Here is an 18077-nt window from a genome sequence, read left to right on the forward strand (position 1 = left end):
AGCGCTTCCGAGGGCAGTGCTTCTCACGGTGGCCGAGCTGTCCACACAACTTGCAATTCCCCTGGATCGGGACATCTCTTGGTTACGTTTTCGCCTTCTGTGCAGATATTGCAGAGTCCACTATGCTCGTTGCGGAGATGGTCCCTTTCATCAGGACCCATCGTCCTGCGTGTCTTGCGCTCAGACTGCATAGGACAACCCTTTCCGTTGTGGCCGTTTCGGCCACAGCAGGAGTAATGGTGCAATCTCCTTGCTGATGCTCCGTGCTCCGGCAGATGTAGCACCGGGCAGCATAAGGCAATGGACAGCGATTCAGAGTGTGACCGAGCTGCCCGCAATCTTCGCACCTCAATGGCTGTAGGCGCTGCTTTTCCCAACGTCCTAGCTGGTTGCAGTTCCGGCACCGGTTCACGTAGGGGGTTGCCCTGATTCGTGAAACTTCCCCGCTTAGCGACTCCCTGGTTTGGATATAGGCGGCGTCCCTAGTGACAATACCTCCATGGCGGGCGGCATCTTCGTACATCTTTTCCGGGAACTGCACGTCCTGGCCTCCGAGGACTTTCTTGGGTGGTAGCGATTGAGAAAGATCCCTCGGCTCATGAGAACCATGTCAGCTTGCCGAGAACGGGTCATGGCGAGCCGGAGACGACGATTGTCAAGTATGGTCGCAGTTGATGTTTCATCTGACAAAATCCATAATGACAAAATCGGCCAACAAGCTGCGCGAGTCGTCGACTGTCCGAACGAGGATCCGCTGACGCCGAACTTGGGTGAGAAGTCCGTCGTAGAGTATACTGTCGAGTTGTTCGCCGTACAAGTCAATCTGGGCTCAGTGAATGAGATCATGAGGATCGTTTTCTCTTCGCCGCCCAGCCCCTTCAGAATATCGTTTTTGGTAACGACAATTGCGACCGTGGACCCGTAGGCGACATGTTATGCTATTGATGGCAGATTGGCTCCGCTTCTCCGTCTCGGCACCTTGCAGCTCGACCAAGACGAGCCGGTTGTTCTTGTCGAGCGTAGGGCAGATCCCGAGCAAGAAGTTGTGCCATGCCTTGGGCTCAGACGGCCAAGCACCTGCGTGCACGACAGTTGATTGCAGAATTACTAATTCGTCACCGTGAGGTTGGCTTTAGCGGACTTCGAGCTGACCTGTCACGACACTAGCATCATTTTGGAGTTGAGATTGTCCACAGATTACGCGGCTGTGACCTTCATAAGCCCTCGATTCATTGTTGTTTTGGCTGGTTTCCGAGGCAGCGGGTCGGTAAACAGAAACCTCGGCCACGGCCACCTTGACGTTGGTACTCATCACTCAACGGCGCGATGCCCATTGATCTGTAATAATCAAACGACAGGACTTTTGGTCCGTCAGTGAGCTACGGTTGGAAGATTACCGAGTAAGTCACCCGGAGTGATTAACCGAAGCAAGACTGAAAGCCTGAAAATCGTCATGCCCGCGGTCGAGATGGAAGGTGTCACAGAAGTTCAAGTTATACAAGCGGAGGCAGGAAATACCACAGTAGTCGTCATGCCCCAACTCCTTGGACTGAAGGAGGCATCGAGCCATCCTGGCTCCAGTGAAGAGGCTGGAGCATCATCTATGGATGTGCTAAGCGTTTCATATTTGCACCCATCCGAACCAGAGCTCGATTGAGCAACTGCAGGTATAAAGCAGGGCAGCTGCGTTGAACAGCCATATTTGTGGATGTGGAACGAACCGTCAAGGACTTATTACTTTATGCTCTTCGGCAGGGCCGGATCTCGAGGCGTGGATGGGATACTAAGTTCAGTATCGAATCATGAATTGGGTCCCATAACTCAAATTTGTTTACTAGAATTTAGGTTGCGATATTGGAGAATGTCAGAACGGTAAAGCCCGGGGGGAATTTGGAGGCACCATCTTCGCTCTTGACGGTTTGACCGGCGAGCTGTCGAAATGTGCAGTCTCGTTGAACCCTAACCCTGCTGTTCTTGTCACCCCTAACCTACAGTACCTACTACCTTAGCTTCCCGTCTTGGCCGCAGATAGTGAAGCGTGAGGCTGACTGCCTGGAACAGGGGGTAGAGAGATTGGAGGTTCGAAGAAAGCGTAACAGCAGCCCTGAAGCCTCAGCCGCATTGCCATGTCTTTCCCTGACCGTCTTACTGAAATTCTATCCAGAGTATCCCCAACCCCGAAGTCGTACGACTTTGTAGCTGCAAGCCATGGCTCAGTCGGAACACAACGCAACCGATATCATTACATACATCGGTGTGCCGCTAGGTGTGATCGATCCTCATCAACCTCTTCGCTTCTCATATGCTGAATAAAAAACACTTGCAGCCGTGCTCGGAGTGTTGCCAATATTATGGAACACCGTCGCGACCTTGGCCTCCCTCTCCAAGATCAAGCAGATCCTGCGGCACAGCAAATTGACGGCTCTCACGCGCAGCGACGTCGTCAATCGCGTCATTGAGGTTGAGCTGCCGCGCTATGCCGTCCGTCCCATGGACCGCTACTTGGACCGGGACGACTACTGGACCCTCTCGCGCAACCCCTCCAGCATCCCCGGTGGCAGCTGGACCACCTTCAACTGGCGGACCAACATCATCGGACACAACACGCAGCGCGTCGAATATGCGGACCAGCTGAGGCAGCCCCAGGTTGAGGTGGCCTTTGACGACCTCGTTTGCTACCTCCTAGATCTTGGTGCTGTGCCGGATCCCCAGGGCTGGCGTCTATTGCGGTACGGGAGCCCGCACCCCAGTGGCTCATCATGATCTATGTAACTAACACTGTCTGCGAAGCGCGAGCGGTCTGTGGGCACCAATTGGGAGTGCTTTGATGAGGTCGCCGGATGGGAAGGAGAAGGCTCTTACGATTGCGCCCCTTGACGGCTCAGACGGCCATCTCTCCCTGAAAGTCGTGTGGACAGAGCCCTGGATAACAAGGGATGATTCTTATCTACCCCCTTATTGGGTCCGTCTCCATCCACCGCCACCGCCCCGGCCATCACCAAGCGAGGAAGAGGGCGAGGCGGCAGAACCCGAAGAGGACTCCAAGCCAGCAGAAGGAGAAGAAGAGGCCGCCGAGCCAGCAGAAGAAGACCAGGCCCAGAAAGACATCTCCAGCATCCAGAAACCCTCCCTCGACTCCGCCCGGCAACAAGGCCTCTCGCATTCAACACATCCCATCACCTGCCAGATCTCCACCGACGGCATCGTCACGGCCCTCTCCCAAGCCGCCGAACATCCCCAACTCCATCAACAAAGCACAACCGACCTCAGCGCCCCTCTCTACATCGAGCACATCCGGGTGCGCGCATCCAAGTCAGACGGCGCGTGGTTCGCGAGCGCGGCGACAGCATACGGCACGACGAGCCAGACGATCCTATGGAACTACAAGATACCCGACGACATTCTTACTTTTGCTCGCAAGGAGACGGTCCCCTGCGGCGTGCTGGTGCTGCTGGGCGTGGTGGACGAGTCGGCGACGCCCGAGTGGGCGACCCGACACGATGACGATCACGGCCGGCAGCTGGACCTGTTTGCGCGGCGCAGCCGTGAGCAGAGGGCGGCCATGGAGGCCGAGGCGAGGATGCCGCCTGCGCAGAAGGCGGCTGCGATGAGGGAGAGGATTACGAGGGAGGGCGAGCAGAGGATGCAGGATAGTAAGTTTTCTCGGTGTGTTTGTAGTCTGAGTACCTTGGTGTTGGTGCTGTGCTGACATTCGGGCAGTGCGTGACAGGTTGAGGCTGGAGGCACAGCGCCGGGAGACGCGCATGATGGAGGCGATGCAGAGCCCCAAGTGGGATACCAGGCTCGTGGCGGAGCGCAACCTGACGTGGATGCGCAAGGCCGGCGAGGTGAATGACGAGTTGAGCCTCAAGGAGGTCATGGGGACGGTTTTGCACCGGATGGTGCTCGATGGGGAATTTTCCTCTAGGCTCTGCCGGATGCTGGACCTGTGGAAGGTCTGGGCTGAGAACGGGGGCATGCGGCGGTCGGATCTGGCGGCGCTCCAGGAGGACCAGATCACATTTGCGTACGCCACGCTGTTGGTGGCCATCATTAAGGATACATCAACGGCGCTGGAAGGGACCTTGTCAATGGACTTGCAGGAGTGTCTGAGGATGTGGCGGACGGTCAGGCTGGGGTAGCCGCCTGCACCATGAATTGTAAATTAATTGGTTGTGAATCACATGTTGTTACATCAACCTCGCTACTCAACTGTAGAGCATACACACCCTTTATATCGTACGATCCCCTCCTCCTCGCCCGCTCACCCAACCCTCTGCACTCCAAAGAAATAATTCCCCACCTTCTCGCTCCCCCTTACCTCCTTCCACCCCAGCCCCGGCACATACACCACCCCCCTCACCGTCGGCGTCCCCCACTGCCCACCCTTCCGGGCGAAATTCTCCCTCAGCTCCCCCTCATTCACATACTTGGCCCAGTCATGCGTCCCCTTGGGGACCACCCGGAGAATATCCTCCGCCACCAGGTTCGTCGTCACCCAGCTCGTCCACGTCCGCGCAATCGTGCTGAGCACAAGCCACCCGCCCGGCTTGACGAACTGGCCCACCCGGTCGAGGAAGGCGGCGGGATAGTCGACGTGCTCGACGACCTCAAACAGGCTGACAATGTCGTACCTATCCTCTGGCGCTTCCGGCAGCTTCAGCGACTCGATCGTCTCGTTCAGATAGACCAGCTTGTCACGCAGTGACGGATCCCGCCGGGCGTGGGCGCGCGCCACGGCGAGGATGATCGGGGACGGGTCGATGGCGGTCACTGAGAGTGTGGAGGGCAGGCGGGCGGCGGACTCGGCGAAGATGCCGCCTCCGCAGCCTACGTCGAGGTAGCGCAGGTTGGTTCTTTTCGGAGGATGGTTGATGGTAGAAGAAGAGAGGCAGGTCTGGATGAAGTCGTGTCGGAGCGGGTTCATGAGGTGGAGGGGCTTCGACGGGCCATGGGGGTCCCACCAGGATGAGGCCAGGGCGGAGAAGTGGGAGATTTCGGTTTCGTTGACGGAGGAGGACGGGGTGTGATAGCGCGTTGGGGTTGTGCTGAGTTTCCTTGCTGATGGGGGCTGGCTTGGTTGAAGGTCTGGGACAAGTTGTGTCGCCGCCGCCGACGTGCGGCAACTCAGCCGAGCCGGTCGGAGGGTTTTCGGGACGTGCCGGAGTGATAGCCGCATTTTCGGGGTATTGGTGGTCAGCGGACACCGCTGTGCCGCGCGGATCGGATCCAGTCGAACGTCGGAACCGGCACTTTTGAGCGCCATCGCGTGGGACGGAGACAGAGTCCGCACCGCAGGGATGCGGCAGATTCAACCGACCGCGCGGGGTTCTAGAACAGTTCTAGCGCTTGCCCCACAAAGGCCCGTTGCCCCGCTTTCCAAATTTGTGCTCAGGGACCACTGTCCCGAGGAATCCCACACAGCATTGCCGAGTTCGGGCTGTTGAGGGACATGTTTGTCAGCGCCTGTCATCAGTTGACAAGCAATTGGATTGCAACAAAGGTACGCTATGATCACAGTCGCAGTGTTAGTAACAGCTGCGTTTATCAACGAGTGGCTGCTCGGCTTTGTACTTCCTCGGCTTGTCATGTGTAGTATATAACCTTCCCATCGAAGTCTCCAGGCCGAGCCCTCGGCCTCCGGCGGGAATCCCACCAACACCGAGAGACGTTGACGCACCCGACTGACTGAATCCCGTCCCTGACATCTGACTCTGTTCAATTTCTCATCGAATAGTAACGGAACCTCCTCCTCACACCAGACATTTCACGAAGACAGGTTGATTGGGAAACGCATCAGACGGTAGATGAGTAATTTGTCTCCACGACTCAGCGCAAATCCACCACACTCGCCGCAAGCCGCAGTCGCAACCGCAAACAGTTGATTTTTCCGCCCCTCGCTTTTCACCACCATACGCCAATCGCCAATAGATATCTCCTTCTCCCTCTGAAAGCCATAACAAGCCAACCCATCGATCGCAATCATGCCGACCATCACCGCCCCCGATCAGATCCCCGCCTCCCAATTCGACTCCATCCCCGATGCAATCCAAGCTTTCCGTACGCCCAACTCCCCCCCCAACTCAGACTCACACTAACCCTTCCGTCCCAGAAAAGGGCGAATTCGTCGTAGTCCTCGACGACCCCTCGCGCGAGAACGAAGCCGACATCGTCATCGCCGCCGAGTCTATCACCACGCAACAAATGGCCTTCATGATCCGGCACTCGTCCGGCCTAATCTGCGCGCCCATCCTGCCGCAGCGCACACTGGACCTGGACCTCCCCCAGATGGTGTCGCACAACCAAGACCCCCGGGGCACCGCCTACACGCTCAGCGTCGACGCGGCACACCCGTCCGTCACAACAGGCATCAGCGCCCACGACCGCGCGCTGGCGTGCCGCACGCTTGCCGACGAGTCCGCCACGGCGGCCAGTTTCCGGCGGCCGGGCCACGTGTTTCCCCTGCGGGCGGCGCCCGGCGGCGTGAGGCAGCGGAGAGGTCATACCGAGGCGGCCATCGATTTGTGCCGGTTGGCGGGCAAGAAGCCGGCGGCCGTGATTTGCGAGCTGGTGGACGATGGCGCCGAGGTCCCCGGCCAGGCGCTGCGGGAGGAGCCGGGCATGTTGAGGGGCCAAGCGTGCGTGGACTTCGCGAGGAAGTGGGGCCTTAAGGTGTGCACGATTGCGGACATGGTTGAGTATTTGGAGAAGACCGAAGGGAAGGTCAAGATGAATGGCTCATGAGGGGGAGGTCTATGTCTTGAGTGAAGCGGTGCCACTGTTTGATATTCTGTGTAACAGGAAGGAAATGGGCTGAGCCAGCCATTGGTTCGGTCCGGTTCCAAGAATCGGACATCTTCGGGGAGCTTCTTTTTTATATATCGATGTAGATAAGTCCTTGGTCTTTGGCGCACTGCGGCATCGGGTTTGGCTACAAGAAGAGAAAAAGTTACACAGTTTCTAAGATCAACGCAATCCCATCCCACATGATTGGTATCTTACGGCGTAGCCCTCAAGAACGAGGACTGCGTGATGATGGCATTTCGCCTGTGTTCTATACATGCCCAACCCACTCCATTTTCTGAACCTATTATATGCAACAGATGAAAACCATGATGTATCCGCAAGAATAGCCTAATACATGGGCTTCGACATGGGCGCAATGATGCCCTGCTTGACGATAACACGCGGCTTCGTGGCGTCCTGGAATGTCTCCTTGGTCGACCATTCAGGGCCGACAGGCAACCGCAGCGACCGCTCATACTGCTGCTGCGATTCGAATGGATGGGGCAGCCCGGAGGCAAGGTACTTATCGTTCTGTGCCAAGTCAGCCTCCTGTCTCCTCTCTCGATGAGTGGTGTGTAACTACAAACCTTTCTAACCCGCTTCTCGTTGACAATGACGTCCTTCAGCTTGAAGTCTTTGCGGTCCTTCTTCTTTACACCTTCGACTTTGGTGATAAACCGCCCCTGATGCCGCTTCTTCTCGCGGTTGCTGACGCCCTCGCCAACCCAGTTGCCCCAGCCGGGAAGGGTATTGTCGATTTCCTTTTCGTCGTCTTCCTTCTCAATCTCGGCCTTTTCTTCCTCAAATTGGCCATGGACGTCTTCACCGGCGAAAGCCCGCTCAATCAACTTCTGGTCACGGATGGCCATGGGAAGGTGGAGATCAGCCTCGCCGTCCGAGTCTTGAACGCCGTCGGCCGCAGTAGGATTGTTTTGGGACGTAGCCTTGGGCTTAGGCGCCTTGGTGGCAAGTACCGCAGCGTTGGAGATGTCCAATTCCACGGTCTTTGTCTTGTTTGCCTTTTTACTCCTCCCGCCAGACGGCTCAGCTTGAGCCCAAACACCAGCAGAGCCAGCTGCTGACGGCACCGGTTCCGCCAATGTCCACGCACCACTTGCGCCAGCGGCCGAAGAGCGCAATTCAGCCTGCGCGCCGGGGTGAGTTTGCGACGTCGATTCTACTGCTGCCGTCAAGCTGGCCGACCCACGAGCGTCGGCGGGTTTGGCTTTCTTGGCTTGGTTGGTTTGAGTAGTGTTGCCCATCCCATACTGCCGACGGCCAATCTCCGTCTCTTCAGCATCCGAAGCCCCTTCATTATCTGAGTCTAGCTGGCGACGAAGTTCAGCGATGGCCTCGTCATTTTCTTTCTTGCGCTGCTCCTCGCCTCGCTGCATGAATTTCATCTGCATAAGCTTGGACCGTGGCTCGTCGTCATCGTCGTAGGTCGCTGCACGCTCGAGTTCTGCCAGAAGACGGCGCCGCGGGTCACCTCCTCCGGAGGCTTCCGAGACATCAGATCCATCATCGTCCTCATTATCCGAACCGCCGGCCCGACCTTCGATGCGACGGCGCAAGTCTTCCTTCCTCCGAGCGATCTCGGTAAGGCCGGCACGGAAGTTCTCATCCCACACCGCACGCCCGGCTTTCTTGCCCAGCTTGGCCCACTTGCTTTCTCTGTGCCGGGTGCCCATGCGTTCCTCAGCGCGTCTCCGGTCGAGGAGCTCGCGTTCGTCTTCCGAGTCCAGCTCGCCGGCCGCCAATGCCGCCTCACGTTCCGCCTGTTCCTCGCGAAGAAGCTCTTTGCGGTGAATGCGACGGTAGGCCTTACTCTTGATCTTCTTGATGCGCTTCTGCCGAGCCAACTCGCGCGAATGCAGCTCCCGCTCCCGCCGCCGCTGCCGGGCAATTTCTCTCTGCTCCGCCTCCGTTAATCCGGACTGTCCAACGCCTTCGCCGTCCGCCTTCTTCTCAGGCTTGGCGGTTGGTCCAAGCCCGCTCTCCTCCATGATGGCCAGGATGGTCTTTTCCAGCTCCGTTCCAGACGTTTTCTCAGTAATGGGCCTGAGCTCACCACCGTCCAAGCCAGCGTCATGGACGTTTTGAGCGAGGGGGAAGAACAGATGGTCCGCACGTCGGTTGTGCTTGACAGTCTCTATCCACCGGTCGAGCGTCTCGTTGGTCTTCTGGTAGGCGGCGGCGCGGAGAAGACGGTCTTGCTGGCGCTTGGCCAGGGGAACGGCAAGCTTCTTGGAGGAGCCAGGCTTGACGGCCTTTTCTTCTTTGTTCATCAGCCGCAGCGACCGCTTGATGTGGGGGTCCTTGACGCCTGCCAGCCCAAGATCCTTCAGGCTGAGCCTGGTCTTATTCTGCGTCCCGTTTTGCTCCTCTTCCTCCTCGTCTTGGCCAGCAAACCCAGCGATCATGCTTTGTAGCGCATCTAGCTTCGACGGGTCGTCCTCGCCTTCGTCCTCTTCGCTCTCGTCATCCCCATCGGTAGACTCTTCATCCTCCTCTTCGGATGCCGATCCTTCCTGTTCCTCGCCCTCCTCATCCTCGGAGTACTGATCCAGCGCAGTCGCAAGGTCAATGGCGTCGGAGCCAAGCGACTCGAGCTCCTCCTCGTCCCCTTCCTCCCCTTCCTCATCCTCGCCATCCTCTTCCTCGCCAACACTCCTCTTCTTATTACCCTTCTTCCCCTTCGAACTACTCCCCCCAAAAGCATACCCCTCAAACCGCTCCTCATCACTCTCCCCAAACGCCTCGTCCGAGTCAAGCTCCGAGTCCTCATCTTCCCCTCCAACGCCAACATGCCACTCCTCACTCTCACTCCCGCCGTCCCCATCCTCATCTGAAAACCCAGCGAACCCGTCTTCACCACCTTCATCCCTCCTCGCCCTCTTCTTGGGTGCTGCATCAAAGTCGTCATCGCCGCCATCTTCCTCGTCCTCGTCCTCGTCCTCGTCCCGCCTCTGGCGCTTCGCGGGATGCGACGACGATGACGACCTATCTTCCAGCCCGCGCGTACGCACGCCACGGGTCGACTCGGGCACCTGCTCGGCTGCGATGGCGAAGGCGTCGAGCGCTTTGGCGGTGGCTTTGGCGCGCGACTTCTTGAAATGCTTGGCGTGGGACTTGCTCTTGCTGCCGCCGCTGTTGCTGTTGCCCCCTCCGGAGGTGGGGAGGAGGGGGCGGCCGTGAGATTGGCGGCCTGGCATTCTTTTTTATCTTTTATTCTCTTCTGTCTTTTCGACGAGGTGTGATGTCCTCTGTCTGTTCCTGTAAATGTTGGGTAGGTATGTACTGAAAGATAGATCGTGCTGGCAGGTCTGCTCAGCACGGGTCGTGGTTTGGGATCCAAGAATTCTTTTTCTGCCACAAATGGCAACTTTTTGGCGGTAAAAAGCTGGGGGCCCCACTGCAGCCAGTGAAGCCGGCTTGGCATTTGAGGCATATCCAAGGGCCATTGCCTGCCGAAGACGTATCTGACGGCGCAGACATTGAAGCCCGCAAAATTTCCGGAGCACCATTCACACAGTCACAACTGCCGACCACGAATCGCGACAACCACCGAACCTCCCAATCCTCCCTCTCCTCCCACACGCCGCCACTCACGATGCAGCCGACGCGCATCCTCCAGGCGCTGCGTTACCGCCGGCTGCGGCTGACGACCAAGGACGTAAACAAGGGCTTCTACAAGGGCACGCGCACAGGGTCCATGGGCCGGCACACGAAGCACGGCGGCTACATCATCGACTGGAACAAGGTGCGTACCTATGTCTGCCCGCCGCTCGACGGCTTCAAGGTGCGTCCATTCCAATCCCCGAATAAGTTGCATGGATGGTCAGAGGAAGGGGAGCAGAAAAGGGATACTGACAAAAGGCGGGAAACCAGCTCACGCCGTTCGTGACGCGCAACATGCCCCGAACGTTTGGTCAGTACGAGACGAAGCTTGGGCCAAAGGATCCTGCGGTGTATCTTGCGCGATGGAAGGCCGAGAACGGGCTGGATTAAGGGGATGAGCAGGTCTTGCGGTATCAGCTAGGCTTTGGTTAGGGAAGAAAAATCGTGGGGGAAGAATGGAAGCCAGCGGGTCGCGGACTGACGTCCTGTCAACTGCTCTCTTGGGAGAGATAGGGCCCATTGTCTCATGGGATGGCGTTCGGCGTTTCTGAAACTTGCATCCGTATGTATACAAGTATACTACTAGTACAACCAACACCGTTTTCGTCGCCTCTTGTAGTATCCTCATGGTATACGGATACAAGATTCTGTTCAACTCACTAACAGCTAACCATGATATTAGAACAGCTCCTGTGTGAGCTGTAACTGCGTCGACGCCAACGATCTATACATGAGACAAGGGTATCAACAAAACCCACCTCCTACTGCCTCCTCAAGCAGCGCCGTCAGTTCAGAAGCCTCTCGTCAGCGGTCACAAACCTCTCCAGACCAGGCCTCTCACCCGGTGAGGTAGGCGAGGCAGGCGCCAAGAACGGTGTCACAAAAGGCGTCTCAAGCCCAGACGTTGCATTCACAGCGCTGCCATAATGACAACTCATGTCCCCCTGCACTTCATCCGAGCCTATCCTCCCCGCATCCGCAGAGACTTCCTTCACCGACGATGCCGCCACAATGCTGCCCGAGTCAGCCGTCGACGGCCTGATCGAGCCGCGGTCCATCGGCGAAGCAAGCGTGATCATGCTCGCCGTCTCGTGCTCCTTGCGCAGGCTGAAGGGCGTCGCCAGGCCGCCGATGAAGACTCGCTTCCCCGTCACGCCCGTCTCGTTGTCGTCGGGGGGGAGAAAGCCTGCGTTGATGTGCGACGCCCCAGCTACATCTTCTCCATGTTCTCCTTTGCTACCGTTGAAGAGAGGGCCAGCAGGTCGGAGATCAAGGCTTCCAACCCCACCCGCAGAAGACGGAGCAGCAACAGCGTCGCCACTCTCCGCTTGAGTCTCGCCAACCATAAACCTCCAAGCCTTATTCTTGCTTGTTCCCGTCACGGCCGACGGCACACCGCCCTCGCGCCTCTGCGTCTCCAAATCCTCGAAACTCCTCGCCCCCTGGCCCTGCTCGGGGCCGGCAGCCGCCACCTCAGCCCCCTTCCCTGCGTCTCTCTCCCTCCGAACCGTCATCTGATCATGCTTCGACCCCCACAACGCCCAAAGCGAAAGCCCCAACCCCTTTGCCTTCTTCTTCTTCTTCTTCTGCTTCTTCTGCGATTCACCCACACCCAGCTTTCTCCTCCCCGCAAGCGCGCTCGGCGGCGGCACCTCGCCCTCGCCAAACACCTCGTACCCGACCGCCACGTCACGCAGGCGCCTTTGGTGGACCCTGGCCTTGGTCTGCTTGAAGCGCGTGTCCCAGCGCCGCTTGTGCTCGAGCCACTTGCGCACGGTACCGACCTTGACGACGCCGACGAGGTCGCGAGGCATGCAGCACCCCGTGAGAGAAGGCGCGGGAGGGAGTGGGTGAATTGCGCCGTGCCGGGTCACGCGCTGGCGGATCATGTGGTTTGCGAACGGGGGAAGGGGATCGCCCGCTCTGCCAACTGAGGCGTGGTGGTGATGATGCTTCGGTGGCTGGTCTGTCTGAACGGTGCGTGTTAGCATGCATTTTGTCCGGTGTGCTTGGCCTGGGAAAGACCTACTGGAGTTTCTTCTTCGTCGTCGCTTGAGGAATGAGAGGCCGAGGAAGACGAGTCAGAAACGACCGATATTTGATCGTCGTTGAGGATATCGACATCGGCTTTCTGCGCTCTTCCCAGTGCCCATGCCGAGAACTGTGCAACGCTCTAAATCCATGTCAGCATTCGGTAGAGTTGAGCAGCTCCAACGGGCTCAACCCACCCTGTACATGAACTTCGCCGGCTTGGTAAAACTCAGGGTAGGCGCAACGTGGCACAGATCCTCCCAAACCTGCAGCTGGACATCGGTCGGCTTATAGCGATCGACTAGAGCCCTCGCCTTCTGGTCCATCAGCGCCTCTGGCGGCAGGTACTCGGCTGGGTTGGCGCATTTATGTGCAAGATAGATCTGCTCGTCGCGCAACAACTCGCCACCCCCGACCATGATGAGTAGGGGAGGCAGACCACCTAGCGTAGGTTGCATGACAGGGCTGACCAAGGGGTGAGCCAGGAGCTCGTTCGTCGTGTACATCTGGGCTCGCGTTAGTCTCATGCACTATCTGTAGCTGCCAGGAAAACATACTTGTATTTGCTCCTTCACCTCAACGTGCTTGCCGTCAATAAGAAACGTCAAGCGGTGTGTAGTCTCTGCGACGTCCTTGACCGTAGGGATGCCGCTCTGCTCGGCCGGATTGTCATGTCGCTCATGCATCTCCTTCTTTTGAGCTATGGCTGCTTTCTTAAGTTCCTCGAGTTCCTCCTCGTCGGGTGGTGGCCATGCTTCCGACGGCTTGTGGTGGAAGCCGGATGGGGGGATGTAATCTAGCGGGCAATCCCCAGCAACACTTGGGAATGAGTGCGTCAGGTCAACCCAGGGACTGATGAGCACAGCACCTGCGGGCAGGGGAATGCCTCTGTCTCGCAGAACGACCATCATGCTGAGCACCATGCCGGCGCCCGCAGAATCGCCAGCCAAAATAATGGTGCTCGGCTTCTGCTGTGAAATGAGATAGAGGTACGTAGCCAAACAGTCCTGGAGGCCGCAGGGAAACGGAAACTGAGGTGCGAGACGGTATCTGGGTGCCAGCGCCCTCGCCTTGAGCTTCCGCGCATGGCGTTGGATCTGGTATCGGTGCTCATCGACGCTGCCAAAGTAGTATGCGCCGCCGTGAACATAGAGCATGACGCGATTGCCCAATTCGGCGTTCTTCTTGCGCTCCTGGTAGTCGACTTTCATCTCAATCCACTCGGCCTTGAGCGGGCTCTTCGGCTTGCGCCATTGCCACCACCGCGTGCCGCCGACCTGGCGGATACCGTCCAGGCCCAGCTGCTCGATGAGGAGGTCGGCTGCCTGCAGAAGGTCCTTCTCTGGAATCTCGACAGGGCCGACCCGTACCCATTGGGGATGTGGCACCCACTGGCTTGTGAAGGCTTGCAGTTCCTCGACGGTGTGATGCGAGGCATGGACCAGAAATGAGCGGATGAGATGGAGGCCCTCGTCATAGGACAGATGCGCGGTGGGCTTGTGGGCGCGTGGTTTCCGGTTGAGATACTGCCATTCCGTCAGTCCGATCTCCACAGTCGGTTGGACAGCTCGAATTCCGTCCTCGCCTTACATGTGAAAAAAGAGTGGACAAGATGGTCGGCGTCACGGCCAGACCCACGCTCGTGGTGTGCATGGTCGCTATCTCCCAGGCTCAGAGCTTGGTTTCATGTCTCGTCCAAGTACAGCCTATACTCTACATACAAACAAGACTGATGGATGCTGTGCGCGTGGTGCTGGTTATCAGAATTCATCGAGCCATGATGTCATCAGCATATGCAACCCAACAACGGCGTGGTTGAGTCCAACAATAGCCGTCCCGTTCCCAGGGGCCAAATGGCAATGATTGGCGAAGCGGCGCTGATCTTGCTTGAAACCGTTTGGGTCTCGGGGGTGTTTTCCCTTGCGGCAAGTTACGAGTTGGAGACCACTGCGAATTCAAACGGCGTCGTGTAACCAGGCCGTCGAGGCGTGCGCCAGGTTCCGATGTCTTGGTTTGATTCGGTCAAAATCATCACTCGAGAACTGGAAACTGGGGAACTGTAAGTCCCCTGGTGAGTCCCTGATAGGCGACGGGATTGAGTTATCAGGGCATTTTCACGAACTGCCCCTGGCCCAGGTGTCTGGGCCTGACAGACGGAACAAGCCAACAAACCAAGCAAGTGCTCGGCGTCCTCTTATCGATAAGCAAGCTCCCGCGCCCCGCGATGAAGCTCCGCGTCACCTTGAGCGTTGCCTGTGCCCCCCGAATTCTACATCTTGACACTTCTACCGCCCTCATATTCGCGGCTGGACACACCACGAGCTGAGCACGATAATTGCAATATTTGACACTCTTGACCAAGTGCCTATCAACCGCTCATCATGGCGACCCAGTACGAGGGTAAGCACTCATCACAGTCAACCACCCCACGATGCGATCGATGCGCCGCGAACCTTTCCCATGTGTCATAAGTGCACTAACTTGTCCCCTGAAATCAGTCGAGCACAACATCAAACCAACCCCCTCAACCTCCCGTCGCCGCCGACAAGTCGACATGTCGACGTTCACAGCGCACCTGCACAACATCATGGCCGCAGACGACCAACCCCCTTCCACCACCACCACCACCTTTCCAACCCACCCGCACCACCACAACCCGCACGCCGTCCCCAACCCAGCCGACACCGCCGCCCTCTTCCGGCTGATTCAAGACCAGATGGGCACGCTCGCGTCGACAGCCCCGACCGAATCCAACCGCGCCTTCCTCACCTCGCTCGTCGAGGCCCTCGAGCTGGACGTGGCGCACCCGCCGCGGCAAATCGAGGGCGTCACGCAGGAGTTCTTGGATGGCCTCGATCGCGTGCCGCGGGGCAAACTCAAACAGGACGATACATGTCCCATCTGCGCCGAGCGATACCTGGACGATCAGTACTGTCTCGTCGTGGAACTACCTTGTCATGAGAGTCACCGGTTTGATCTGGAGTGCGTCGGGCCGTGGCTGAGGGGGAAGGGGACGTGTCCTCTGTGTAGGAAGGAGGTAAGTAAGAGGCGCGAGGTTGTTGTTGAAAGCGACCAAGGGGAGGAGGAGGATGACATGGATGGGCTGTATGCTTGAACATGACGGAGGCTTTTTGATTGGGGGGGGCCGATGGCCGGGGATCCTAAGTTTATTTGGCGCAGTGATTTGCCGAGGCGGTTGGTTGAACAGTCTGGCGAGCAATCGGCTTTGCACGACGGGACGCATGGCATGAGGCATGAACAGATTGATGAATATCGTGATGCGGTCTCTTCAACCCCATATTGCAGCCCATATGCTCGAGAATTTTGTACAGGCCCAGCACCTGCCGGACAATTAGTCCAGCCTCGTCACACCTCACATACCATCCTCAATACCTCCTCTACTGCAGGCCCAGTGATCGGCACAGCCAACCCTCACATTGGCCCAACCTTACCACCCTTCTTCTGCTCGCCCGCGCCGCTCCTAGTCTTTTTGTCCGACTTATCAGTCTCCTCCTTGGGGTTCGGCGTCGCGGACACGTCCCTATTTGCCCCACTGACGCCAAGCGGATTCCCATTACCCTGGGCGCTCTCCTTCTCGGTCTTGGGTTCCGTGTTATGGCGGTCGAAGGCGGCGTCCGTTTGAGCCGCGTCGTCGTCGGTCCCGCTCTTGGTCCCCTCGGAGCGCCGCGGGTTGAGAGCCTCTCGGTCCGGCATGGGCTGATCGTTGATGGCGCATAGGTTCCTCGTCGGGTGGTATTGTCTGGTGAATTGTAGAGATGAAGCGGTCACGCCGGAGCTTGCTGGGCCAAGGGTTCGGGCGTGGAAGAGGAGGGTTTGAGTGCTTCTTCGGAGCGCCATTGTGAACTGTAAATTGGAGTAGCAGCGGTTACTTCGAGCCCCTCAGTTCTCGAGGTCATTTATTGTGCTGAGGAAATCTCGTTGTTGAAGATGCACTATTTCTGAAGACTGAAGTTCCAAGTCGAGCAGTTCGCAATGTTGACCATCAGGCACTGGTGACGTCATTGCGACTGACAGCAGACCATCCCGCTGGTGGGGTGTTTTGATGTTGTATCGCAGCGACTAGCACCACAGAGTCGACGACTACAAAGCAACAAGTGAGCTAGGTACCATATCGTCCTCCGATCAAGTGGTATCCTTGGGCAGACACATAGGTTCTTAGCCAAGGTATAGGTAGGTATTTACAATTTCACAATTGGCGGCGACTTGGATACTGCTGCATCCTCCGCTGTTCCTTTCTACTTGCAGGGCCCTCTGCAGAATTCTCCTCTCAACCAAGAAACTTTCTGCCGTGCGCGACGCCCAGGTAATGAGCAACCCAGTTTTTCGAGTCATTGTGATGAACCCGGTTACTGCTCGCGCTGTATGATGCCACCACCAGCACATAACTGGCTGCAAACACTCACATACCGGTAGGCTGTGCTCAAGCAGACCTTTCCCCATCAGCTCGCCGTATTTTGTCCAGCGTCTCCAACGAGATCGAATGCTTGGCCAACATCGGCGCGAGCGGCTCCCGTGCGGAATTGGTATCCGGGTCAGGAAACATGAGAGGAACCATACCACACTCAGCCACAGTAGTCTGGATCAGCGGTCAGAGGCGAAGGCCGGCATCCTTCTGCGCGAATGCCCGCCAAATCTCGGAATAACCAATATTGTCCATACACGAGGAAACAGTTCATTGAAATGTCTACATACTATGTCTCTGATTGAGACCTCGCGATCCCTTTCCGGTGACTTCATTGCGGAACGCCCTGCGCCAAGTAGATGTGGACAGATGTCGGTCTCCCGAGCTTCAGCAATCGAGAAAGCAGTCCATACATCGGACTGTGACATCTGTTCGTTTCAAGCCGGCGAAGCCTGCCGTAGATGACGGGATGAGATGTGACACCTTACAAGCGATCGTCGCCAGGTCTCGAGAATACCGGGACACACCAGTACTACTCCGTACGTATCGTCTCTTTCTTCCGTCAGAATGATTGATCATCTGGTGCAACATCCCGAGAGTAGGGATCAAGATTACTCCCTGACAAGTATAAAGGTACCGCATCCAACAGCGACTATGCAGACCGCCTGAATCCCCTTTGTTGTTGCAGGCTACCGACCAAAGCCCCTGTTGCACTCGAAGCCTTCTGGAAGCATTCCTTTTGTGGCAACAATAATCTTTATTTGATTCAGGTGTAAAGGCCCGCAGAAAGTCGGGAACATGCTGCCCAGGATTGCTGGCCTGGATGCCAGTGGTCATGTCCGAGCCGCCCCGGTGCGCCCGGGCGTTCCAGGCCTTCAGTGGGCTGGCTGCCGACATCTCTGCCTCGCACCGTGTCTGAAGTCAGAGAGACTGGATGAGCTTCTTCAGACGGCTCGGCAGATGGAGCCACGCGACAGGTGGCTCTCGTGGCTGTACCAGGCTTATGCCTTTTTTTGAGAAACCTCATTCGATGGTGCTGTTTGAGCCGATTCATACCTCTCAGAGGAGCTTATCAACTGTACTGTAAGTACAGACTGGTGTTACACCGGCATCGACTACATGGAGCGTCGGCAACGCGAATGCAGCTCGCACGTGGTATGAACAGGGTTTGGTCTTTCGACCACTCTACCTGAAACGTGATATTCTTATGCGTCAA

The 18077-nt window shown here is 57.4% G+C and overlaps 8 protein-coding genes across 8 annotated transcripts; 4 read left to right on the forward strand and 4 right to left on the reverse strand.

Moving 5' to 3' along the window:
- The first annotated feature begins 2036 nt into the window (after positions 1-2036).
- On the forward strand, positions 2037-4184 carry N657DRAFT_638920 (uncharacterized protein). The gene is made up of 4 exons (XM_062791678.1): positions 2037-2266; positions 2327-2729; positions 2791-3653; positions 3721-4184. Exons 1-4 carry the CDS (start codon positions 2209-2211, stop codon positions 4140-4142), a joined length of 1746 nt encoding a protein of 581 aa, XP_062652217.1. The 5' UTR covers positions 2037-2208; the 3' UTR covers positions 4143-4184.
- Positions 4185-4270: 86 nt separating this feature from the next.
- N657DRAFT_531891 (ubiquinone biosynthesis O-methyltransferase) lies at positions 4271-5062 on the reverse strand (the record flags this gene model as incomplete). Its single annotated transcript, XM_062787734.1, has 1 exon — positions 4271-5062. A coding segment is annotated over one exon (792 nt), but the record flags the coding sequence as incomplete, so codon positions are not given.
- Positions 5063-5489: 427 nt separating this feature from the next.
- N657DRAFT_23114 (3,4-dihydroxy-2-butanone 4-phosphate synthase) lies at positions 5490-6871 on the forward strand. The gene is made up of 3 exons (XM_062786320.1): positions 5490-5503; positions 5776-6060; positions 6113-6871. The coding sequence occupies exons 2-3, from the start codon at positions 5985-5987 to the stop codon at positions 6742-6744; spliced, it is 708 nt and encodes a 235-aa protein (XP_062652219.1). The 5' UTR covers positions 5490-5503; positions 5776-5984; the 3' UTR covers positions 6745-6871.
- Positions 6872-7134: 263 nt separating this feature from the next.
- Positions 7135-10001, reverse strand: N657DRAFT_560992 (Utp14-domain-containing protein; the record flags this gene model as incomplete). The annotated part of the gene is made up of 2 exons (XM_062788027.1): positions 7135-7317; positions 7374-10001. The coding sequence occupies 2 exons, from the start codon at positions 9999-10001 to the stop codon at positions 7135-7137; spliced, it is 2811 nt and encodes a 936-aa protein (XP_062652220.1).
- Positions 10002-10352: 351 nt separating this feature from the next.
- N657DRAFT_638922 (uncharacterized protein) lies at positions 10353-11016 on the forward strand. The gene is made up of 2 exons (XM_062791679.1): positions 10353-10588; positions 10678-11016. Exons 1-2 carry the CDS (start codon positions 10400-10402, stop codon positions 10795-10797), a joined length of 309 nt encoding a protein of 102 aa, XP_062652221.1. The 5' UTR covers positions 10353-10399; the 3' UTR covers positions 10798-11016.
- Positions 11017-11048: 32 nt separating this feature from the next.
- Positions 11049-14547, reverse strand: N657DRAFT_685985 (alpha/beta-hydrolase). The gene is made up of 5 exons (XM_062796809.1): positions 14029-14547; positions 12996-13964; positions 12636-12944; positions 12437-12580; positions 11049-12377 (listed from the first exon to the last, which is right to left on the reverse strand). The coding sequence occupies exons 1-5, from the start codon at positions 14089-14091 to the stop codon at positions 11193-11195; spliced, it is 2670 nt and encodes an 889-aa protein (XP_062652222.1). The 5' UTR covers positions 14092-14547; the 3' UTR covers positions 11049-11192.
- On the forward strand, positions 14388-15833 carry N657DRAFT_638926 (uncharacterized protein). The gene is made up of 2 exons (XM_062791680.1): positions 14388-14838; positions 14937-15833. Exons 1-2 carry the CDS (start codon positions 14820-14822, stop codon positions 15551-15553), a joined length of 636 nt encoding a protein of 211 aa, XP_062652223.1. The 5' UTR covers positions 14388-14819; the 3' UTR covers positions 15554-15833.
- On the reverse strand, positions 15514-16403 carry N657DRAFT_638927 (uncharacterized protein). The gene has a single exon (XM_062791681.1). The coding sequence runs from the start codon at positions 16294-16296 to the stop codon at positions 15871-15873; it is 426 nt and encodes a 141-aa protein (XP_062652224.1). The 5' UTR covers positions 16297-16403; the 3' UTR covers positions 15514-15870.
- Between the last annotated feature and the right edge of the window lie 1674 nt (positions 16404-18077).

This window comes from Parathielavia appendiculata, assembly GCF_033297405.1.
Source record: "Parathielavia appendiculata strain CBS 731.68 unplaced genomic scaffold N657scaffold_1, whole genome shotgun sequence".
In the NCBI taxonomy this organism is placed as follows: domain Eukaryota; kingdom Fungi; phylum Ascomycota; class Sordariomycetes; order Sordariales; family Chaetomiaceae; genus Parathielavia; species Parathielavia appendiculata.

Excerpts from the sequence above, each read along its gene's own strand:
- N657DRAFT_638922 (XM_062791679.1), top strand. The coding sequence starts at position 10,400 with ATGCAGCCGACGCGCATCCTCCAGGCGCTGCGTTACCGCCGGCTGCGG. Across the intron at positions 10,589-10,677 it reads CGCCGCTCGACGGCTTCAAG|CTCACGCCGTTCGTGACGCG; the intron begins GTGCGTCCATTC and ends GCGGGAAACCAG.
- N657DRAFT_638927 (XM_062791681.1), bottom strand. The coding sequence starts at position 16,296 with ATGGCGCTCCGAAGAAGCACTCAAACCCTCCTCTTCCACGCCCGAACC.
- N657DRAFT_685985 (XM_062796809.1), bottom strand. The coding sequence starts at position 14,091 with ATGCACACCACGAGCGTGGGTCTGGCCGTGACGCCGACCATCTTGTCC. Across the intron at positions 12,581-12,635 it reads CGGCGAAGTTCATGTACAGG|AGCGTTGCACAGTTCTCGGC; the intron begins GTGGGTTGAGCC and ends ACATGGATTTAG. Across the intron at positions 12,378-12,436 it reads ACGACGAAGAAGAAACTCCA|ACAGACCAGCCACCGAAGCA; the intron begins GTAGGTCTTTCC and ends CGCACCGTTCAG.
- N657DRAFT_638920 (XM_062791678.1), top strand. The coding sequence starts at position 2,209 with ATGGCTCAGTCGGAACACAACGCAACCGATATCATTACATACATCGGT. Across the intron at positions 2,730-2,790 it reads CAGGGCTGGCGTCTATTGCG|CGCGAGCGGTCTGTGGGCAC; the intron begins GTACGGGAGCCC and ends CTGTCTGCGAAG. Across the intron at positions 3,654-3,720 it reads CGAGCAGAGGATGCAGGATA|TGCGTGACAGGTTGAGGCTG; the intron begins GTAAGTTTTCTC and ends ACATTCGGGCAG.
- N657DRAFT_23114 (XM_062786320.1), top strand. The coding sequence starts at position 5,985 with ATGCCGACCATCACCGCCCCCGATCAGATCCCCGCCTCCCAATTCGAC. Across the intron at positions 6,061-6,112 it reads CGATGCAATCCAAGCTTTCC|AAAAGGGCGAATTCGTCGTA; the intron begins GTACGCCCAACT and ends CTTCCGTCCCAG.